The sequence below is a fragment of the Adiantum capillus-veneris genome, chromosome 10 (genome assembly GCF_014529385.1).
Source record: "Adiantum capillus-veneris isolate H3 chromosome 10, ASM1452938v2, whole genome shotgun sequence".
NCBI lineage: Eukaryota > Viridiplantae > Streptophyta > Polypodiopsida > Polypodiales > Pteridaceae > Adiantum > Adiantum capillus-veneris.
Genome location: NC_140940.1, coordinates 57,826,106 through 57,834,441, shown reverse-complemented (window position 1 = coordinate 57,834,441; position 8,336 = coordinate 57,826,106). Strand labels below are relative to the sequence as shown.

The 8,336-nt window shown below is 45.6% G+C and overlaps 1 protein-coding gene across 1 annotated transcript; it reads left to right on the top strand.

The window, feature by feature from the left end:
- Positions 1 to 873: 873 nt before the first annotated feature.
- LOC147448905 (uncharacterized) lies at positions 874 to 1,483 on the top strand. Its single transcript, XM_086521479.1, has 2 exons — positions 874 to 1,214; positions 1,246 to 1,483. Exons 1-2 carry the CDS (start codon positions 874 to 876, stop codon positions 1,481 to 1,483), a joined length of 579 nt encoding a protein of 192 aa, XP_086377605.1.
- Positions 1,484 to 8,336: the final 6,853 nt, after the last annotated feature.

Sequence of the window (8,336 nt, the reverse complement as noted above, 5' to 3'; positions counted from 1 at the left end):
AGTGGCTCTTGAAGAGACAGCTGAGAAGCCACAAGAACTAAGGACCAAGGAAAGAATGGATCCTCAGCCAGAAAAGGAGGCAGGGAAAGAAGACATATGAAGGGCAAAGAGAAGACATATGAGGAAATCCCCCCTGAGCCCATCCACCCTTTAGAAGAAGAGTTGATCAAAAAAGAAGGGGAGAGAGCAGCTAAGCTCATGACTGACATAGCCATGGAGCAGAAGCCCGGGAGTCCAACGCCCACCCTCCAACCCTTGACGGAATTAGAGACTCCAGAGCTTGTGAAGACAGATAAGATGGATAGAGAGGTTCCAGAAACGTTACATTTATTGGAACCTATATTTCCTAGACAACTTAGCGGAAGAGCAGCAGGTAGCCATAACCTTAAGAGATCTCATGGCGGCAAGGTACTCCTTGGATGGAGCTACAGAAGCAATCGGCTTTAGCCTAGATGCATTGAAGACGGATATGCCTGCCGCAGGAGAAGAAGTTGCCAAAGAATAATTGTTTACCTTTGGTCTAAAGGACATGGCAGAGACCTCCCACAGCTGGAGCAATCTGAGGGCTTGCCAAAAACGCAAGAAAACCCGATGATGATTGATCATATTCAGGTAACAACCAAAAATGAATAGGACACGGGAGCCGGTGTACCCCCCGAAGGCTTGCAAACCAAGCAAGAAAACCTTGGGACGGAGGACACACCCTCCACATCTGCAACAGAAACACCGTCTTCTACAGACACTAAGTTTAAGACCATCGAGGAGATAATGAAGAAATGGTGGACAAAGAAGCAAGCCATGCTCACAACGCTAGTGTTTGGACGAGAAACCAAAGAACCGAAAGCCGAGACATCGGAACACCCAGACAGTGTCATGACGGACGTAAGTCCGCTTACATTGGGCCCGAAAGAAGAAGTCAAGGAAAAGATAGAGGAGAAAAAACAAGCGGGAGCCACAACAGGTCAAACCACCTCCTTGCCACCCCAGTTTGTACTACCCACCACCAACATAGCAGGAGCGGCACTCATCAGACAATTAGCCGAAGAAAGGGAGAAAGAGGATCTGCAGATGGACATGGTGCTCGAGAAGCAGCAGTCCAACAACGCAGATTTAAGCTTGGTCGTCGCAAGTCTAGGAACAGACCTAAGGGACAAGGAAAGAGACCTGAAGGAGAGAACCAAGGAAGCCGAGGAGTTAAAGACAGCCAACGAAGAGCTGGAGAAGACAATCATGGCACTCCTCGAGGATTGAGCTGGAGAAGACAATCATGGCACTCCTCGAGGATTTAAAGAGAAGGGAGTCTCACATGGAAAGGATGAGCCAAGAAAGAGACAAGGTCCAGCAACTGTATGAGATTGAAAAAGCTCATAAAGACGTGCAAGCGAGCATCACACAAAGCACCAAGCTGGACTTGGAACAGACGAAGGAATTATATCTGCAAGCACATGAGTGTCACGATTATGACTTGTTACATTCTTCTTGATTCATTACAAATGCAGATGCGAAGTGTGACTAACCCAGGAGGACTCCTGTTTCTTGAATGGTCACACCCCTTCGCCCAAAAGACATACCTTTTCGTCAAAAGCCACACTCCTTCGAAAACTGGTCACACCCCTTCGCCCTACGGATGTGACTCTTCACCCAATGGTTGCAGCTCTTTGCCCAAAGGATGTGTCTTTTCGCCTAAAGTCATGTCTCTTCACAAAGAGACATGCCTCTTCATTGATGACTCTTCAGTTCCTATAAAAGGAACCCTTTCTACTCAGTTTCAATCAATCAAACACAGAGTCTTCTAAGTCTTTCTAAGTTCAATTTAGTTTCTTAAGTCTTAATCATGAGTTTAAGTACTTAATTAAGGATTAGCATTTAGAATCCTTATAGTGGTATCAGAGCAATTTTTTTCCGGGACCCAAAGGTTGTAGCCTCTCACCCTCGCCGCTACCCTCTCCCCCCTCCCTTCTCGAAGTTGTATGGAAGCAGAAGAAAGATGGACAATATCCACGTTAGCATGAGGTAATCTTTTTTTCTACACTTAAATAAATACAAGCAAAAGACGGCAGACAGAGTGGGTGTTGCGGCATACCGGTTGCACTCCTGGAGTAAGTCTCTCTAGCATGAGGTGACTCTTCGCATGGAGGACTTGCAATTTTTCCCATTAAGAGTCGCACCCTTCCCTTGCGCAACTGATGTGAGCCAGTGCTTCCAGACCACCCCTTCACCCGGCTACTCACGCCATGCAGCCCACGCTGGCATCGCACACAGCATTCGAACAACCGATAGCGTTTCATTTTGACAGCGCTGGATTATTAAATTGAGGCCACCCTTTAAATTTTTTAAGAGGTTTGGCCGGCCGCCCAAAAGAAATTTAAAGTGGGCACCCTTTGGGTACCCAACATTAAAAAAAATAATAAACAAAGGGCCACCAACGGCAGCTAGCGCAATGAGAAGCGAGCGCCAGCGTGAACAAATGTTGCCGCCCACTCTTCTGCTAATCTTCCGCAGTGCCAGTTTTGGCCATCGCCGGGTGCGCACGCAGGCTTTTTCGCAGTCATGGCCAACGATGCCTTCGATCTTCCAGTCCTCTTTCTGTCATACATAGACGAGGTTCCCGAAGCAATCTTGTCAGAAAATCCTCCTCCTGCTCCCGAAGTGATCTTTATACCAGATACCCTCGAACCGGAAGTGATTCTCATTCCGGATTTCCCATCTCCAGAACCCGTTCCAGTTCCAGAGGAAATACAGGTTCCCGAATTCATTTCGAAACCTGAACCTGCTCCTGTTCCTGCACTACAACCAGCACTTTTGCCGCAAAAATATCTGGTTTATGTCACCGGCCATCGACATGCCTCGCGTCACAGGCCTGGGTGGTGTGGCATATCATTGTTACGTGCGAGCCTCTTCATTTTCCACACTACGAGCACATACTGGGCCGGTATCCTCACTTGACCTATTCTCTGACAGAGTGTCGAGTACAGTGAACGACATCATCTCCCAGTGGCCTTTGGTTCGGGTTCACAGCGAGTTGCAGCTTCCGGATTATACGCCTTTAACACCAGACGACACACCTCCTATCGACGAGGTGGAAGATATCGAGGATTCGGATCTTGGACCAGATTTCTTAGAGGAGTGGGATGCAGCATTAGTAGCAGCTTCACCCTTTTACGGCAACCACACCTCTCCAGTCTCTCCGAGATATTCCCACTAAGCTGTCAGAATGTCAGAGACAAGCAATGCTCCACCCGATGATCCAATAGCTATTCTCAGAGAACAGATGTCCATCCTCCAGGAGGCCCTTTCCAGTGGTCTTGCATCGATGGCAACACGTTTGGATGTTGAAAGAGGGGTGATAATGCGTATGCTAGTCTCCACCCAACCGTGCTATCTTATAGCCTCCCCCTAGCGTACACACTGTCCGGTCGTGCCGGTGGCCTTGCCCATAGGACCCATGTCCTTACATTAAACCCCCCTGGAGAATCGTTTTCGTCCTCAAAAACGAACGTAGAAAAACGTTTCTTAAGTGCGGAGACATGCTCCTATGTAGAACCTTCTTCAGGTCTATCTAGCCATTTTACCAACACCTGGTGTCTGACATGATGTCTGGTGCACAGCTCATGAGAATCCAAAATCTTTTCGGGCTCATGAGGAATGCTTGGCGGTGCGATAAGATCAACCAACACACCTGTGTCAATGACATTATCATTCTGTCCTAGCTGTTTTCGTAAATGGCTAACATAAAAAACAGGATGAACTTGTGAGTGCTCCGGAAGAGCTAACTTATAGGCCACTTGACCTATACGTTTGAGAATGGTAAATGGTCCACAATAGCGTGGTGAAAGTTTAGCCACTTTTCCTGTCTTCAAACTTTCTGAATGCTCCGGAACTTTGAGAAAAACCTTGTCTTCTTCTTCGAAAGTAGCAAGACGTCGATGCTCATCTGCGTACTTCTTATATCGATCTTGAGCTTCCTTAACATTCTGTCGAGCAACTCAAAGCATGTCAAAATGGTCTTGGAGAAAATCCTTCGCTTGTTGTATCTTCTCCTTAGCCAACCCCCCCATAACGGGTGATCTAGGTTGAAATCCATACAAAAGCATAAATGGATTAAATCCTGTAGTCACATGCTTTGAACTATTATAAGTAAATTCCAATATAGGTAAGTAGTCTTTCCAATTGGTTTCTTCTTGCTAACGTATGCTCGTAGCATATCCTCTAGCACTTGATTAACTTTTTCTGTTTGACCATCCGTTTCTGGATGATCAGTCGTACTTAGATTAAGTTTAGTTTCCAACTTTTGGAACACAACTCTCCAGAAGTGATTATCGAACTTTCGATCTCTGTCACTAATGATACTAGCTGGAAGACCGTAGAGTTTATATATATGCTCTACAAATAGGTGTGCTAATTCCAAAGTCTTAACTATAGTCTTAGTGGGAATGAGTCGACCCATCTTTGTGAGACAGTTTACAATTACCCAAATGGCATCATGGCCACGATTTGTAGTAGGTAGTCCTACTACAAAATCCATAGAGATACTCTCCCACTTACCTTGTGGAATCTCTAAAGGATGTAAAAGGCCACCTACCTTGAGGCGCTCTGCCTTATTGGTACTGTTGGCAGTCTAGTACGTAATCTTGAACATCATGATGTAAGCCCGGTCAATAAAATTGTCGTCGAACTAAGGCATACGTCTTACGGATACCTAGATGACCAGCACTTGGACTATCGTGACACTCAAATAAGATTTGGCACCTAGTGTCTGAGTCCTTTGGCACATATACTCTACCTTTGTGGAGTAAGTAGCCATCATCAATGGAAAAATTATTCCATCGATTAAGCTCTTCCTGAGTAGGGGTGGAGCTCTGTGGGTTGGAGTTTCTATCTACACGTTGTCGTGCAGCTCTGCTCTACCATGATGAGAAAAAGAGCAGAGAAATGCAAGCTAATCTTCTTTGAAGCCTACACATTTAATGGTCAGTGATCAGGGCTTGTTAACAGGTCCAGTCTAATGATTAATGTATGCCAGATGCGGTTTTAAAGGGCCAATTGATGCCTTAATGATGCCAAAAGGACTATTCTTGAAGTGAGCACATATGTGAGTTTATGATCTAGAACTGCAGTGCTTGAAGTGCTCTACCTGCCTGTCTTTACGGCTCGTCGATTGGAGCTACAGTGAAGAAGTTATGGCAGTTTGAAGTTTGAGTTAATGCAGATCCGTGCCGGATTGGGCAACGTAGCTGAGGTGACAGAGATGAAATGAATGCACGGGCCTGAATGTGCTCACTTTGTGGAGCGCGTTGATTTTTTTAGATCAGCGAGATCGGATTTACGGTTGCCAAGATGTTGGCCATTAAAGATTCATAGGGGGCCGGTTCCGTACCAGTCCGGTCCGCTCGATCGGTATGCCATCTGGTAATTTTTTAGCCTCAGCACGGTCTGTAAGCATTTTATACAGTTTGAGAAGTCTAAAGGGATTTACACTTGGCAGGCAGAGTTCAGTGCCTGTTGTCGGCACTGCTGAGCTAGGTAATTTTGGTATTACTCGAGACGTCGGTATTGACAATAAAATTCACGATGATATTGTTAGTCGAGGACTGTTGAAGGAGGTTGTCGTGCTTGGCAATGCCCTTGTTAGTATGTATGCCAAATGGGGTATAACGAGGTTGTACAGCTTGGCATTCCTTGGTCGATGTGTATACTAAATGTGATGTTGTTTTACGAAAGCATTGATTGCGGGATTTACCCCAAGGTGAGAGAATCTCTGATGAGATTGATGGATGGGGCTGCTAGAGAAAGTTGTGGACCTTGGTGAAGCTTCAGTCGGAGTGTAAGCCAAATAGGGTGACCTTGAGGAGACCAGCCGCCCACTTGGTGAATTAAGGGGCCACCCTAAACTTAGGGAGAGTGTGAAGGCAAAAAGGAAGGGAAAAAAAAAGGTGTCCATGGCATACAGGCAGCGGCCAGAGACGCAGAGGAGGAGAAATGCACTCGCAACGGGCTCTAGGATGCCGGGATGAGTTCGGAGCAGAAGCAAAAACGACGAGCAGGCTGGGGCGATCATTTTCGGCGTCACTCCTGGCCTTTTTTGCACTGCTCCGCACTCCGCCTGCCACGTCATAGCGCCGGGTCATGACACGTCAGTGGCGCCGGGTCTACTGAGGAGAGCTATTAATAGTTTTGGGTTTTTTGCATGAAGAGGGGATTTGAGGCAAGAAAACAAGGGGAGGCATAGGAGAAGAGGGGCATCAATGAAAGAAGGGCAAGCGTAAGAAGATTCGGGGGAAGCCAACGAGGGCGAGGAGAAAAAAAGAAGAACGAGCAACCAAGGAAAAGGGAAGGAGCCAAGGCGAGGAGGAAAGGAGCCAAGGCGAGGTCTCTCTCTCTCCCTCTCTCCATCTCCAATCAAAGCAAGGAGTTCTCTTTCTCTCTCGACCATGGCTACCAAACCAAGGAACGAAGGCTAAAGATACCTCTCTCTCGCTCTCATGCTCGGCAAGATAAAGGATCTCTCTCTTAGCGAAGGGAATTGTAGGTAACAAGCTTGAATAAGGTGAAGCTTAAGGAAGTGAAAGCTTCTTTCTCTCTCCCTCTTGAGCTTGAACAAGAAGTAAACAAGGGGAGTGGAAGCGAAGCAAAACGGAAGGAAAGGAGGAGGAATCAAGGTCGAAGCTTGAGCAAGCAAGAGCAAGAGCAGATTCCAAGTGAGGCTAGAGCAAGCCAAAGCAAGAGAGGAGAAGGCATGCACTTAGGTAATATAACTGAAGTTTGATGATCGAGGCAGTGAATTGAATTGAAGCTTGCAGAATCCAACGGAACTTGAAGCAGATAAAGTAGTATAAGAAAATTTCCATCACTGTCATCAGCTAGAAATTGAATTAGCATTTTGTTAAGTCCGATGTCGTTAACGGCCCGGTTAATCCTGTAAACGGGAGCATAAACTCCTAGTTATCAGATGATCCGAGTGACGATGCTGCTAACAGCCCGCCTTGGCTAAGGATAAATTGTACTCAAAGTAATATTCAATTAATTGATGATTGCGGTGATTGGCAAAGCTGTCATTGTCTCTTGTTCTCTCTCTTTCACACCTCCCACAGGCAGAGGCCCGGCGCCTGCCCGGCTCACGTAGCGAACACATATCCCCCGACATCTTTGGTGAACCCAACGCGAAACGAGCCGGGGTGGGAGGTAAAGCTGGAGAATTTAGAGCAGATGATAAAGATGATTGTAGAATTAAGTGCGAACGGGTTTGATGATAAGTCAACACTTCCAGATTTTTCAAAGATGCTTCAATTGGTTCAAGGATCTCTGCTTGAAATAGAGACAGTAAAGAAGAAAAATCAAATGGATGAAGCTTTGAATGCAGCTTTAGATGCAGTATACGACGAGAGACGACTCTTTGATGGATACGATCCAGAGGGCTACTTAGAGTGCTACGAGCTGGAGACCAAGGTAAGAGGGATACCAGAAGAATTGATGATTAAATATTTTGAGCAGCTAGTGAGTTCAGATGTGAAGGATCAGATTCAAGAGGTTACCAGAGCTTGCAATGGCAACTGGGAGTATTTCAAAGAAGCTATTGTACAGGTAAGATATGAGCAGTAATGCTATCAAGAACAGAGTTCAAGTCTACCAGACTACGCAGATATTCGAGGACAAGTATGATCAAAGTTAGAAGTTGTGATTGATGAGTTGATTGTGCACGATGCTACTGATCCGAGCCTATCACAAATTTTTGTTTATCATATTTTTTTGGTTTCCCTTGCTTCTAGAGGTTTACAATAAAAGAAAGAGTGAGAACAACCTCTTGGAAAAATTAAAAAAAAATTTGATTTTTTCTTGACTAGTTCACCGGAGGTGAAAGGTAGAGGGAGAACCTAGTGGTAAAGGGAAGGGAAAATATGTAAATGTGAAAAGAAAAGATATGATGTGGTTGTGGAGCCATGCACCCATAATTCAAGGGTCATGAGTGGCTCATATCATCATGGCTTTGGAGCCATATGATGATTCAAACAAATGGGACCCAAGTGGAAGACTTGGTAAAGGAAGAAACCATACACATGATTTTGCTGAATTTTTAAAAAATACTTCCACTCCGATCCAAGAAAAGTTGTCTTCATCAAAGTTGTAGCTGATGAGCTGGAGATTCTGGCCATATTTTTTTTATAATTTTTGCATCTACGGTCTAGGAGATATGGCCAAAATGGTGGACGCCAGTTTTTTCAACTGTGGTGGAGACCACCCCCCTACCTTTACACACACACACCCTTCCTTTTCCACATTGAGACCTTCTCTAAAATCAGCCATTAGTCTTCTCACCCTCCTCTCTCTCAAGCTCAAAA

Coding starts and splice junctions, on each gene's coding strand:
- LOC147448905 (XM_086521479.1), top strand. CDS start 874: ATGACGGACGTAAGTCCGCTTACATTGGGCCCGAAAGAAGAAGTCAAG. Junction 1,215..1,245: donor TTAAAGACAGCCAACGAAGA/GCTGGAGAAGAC, acceptor GCACTCCTCGAG/GATTGAGCTGGAGAAGACAA.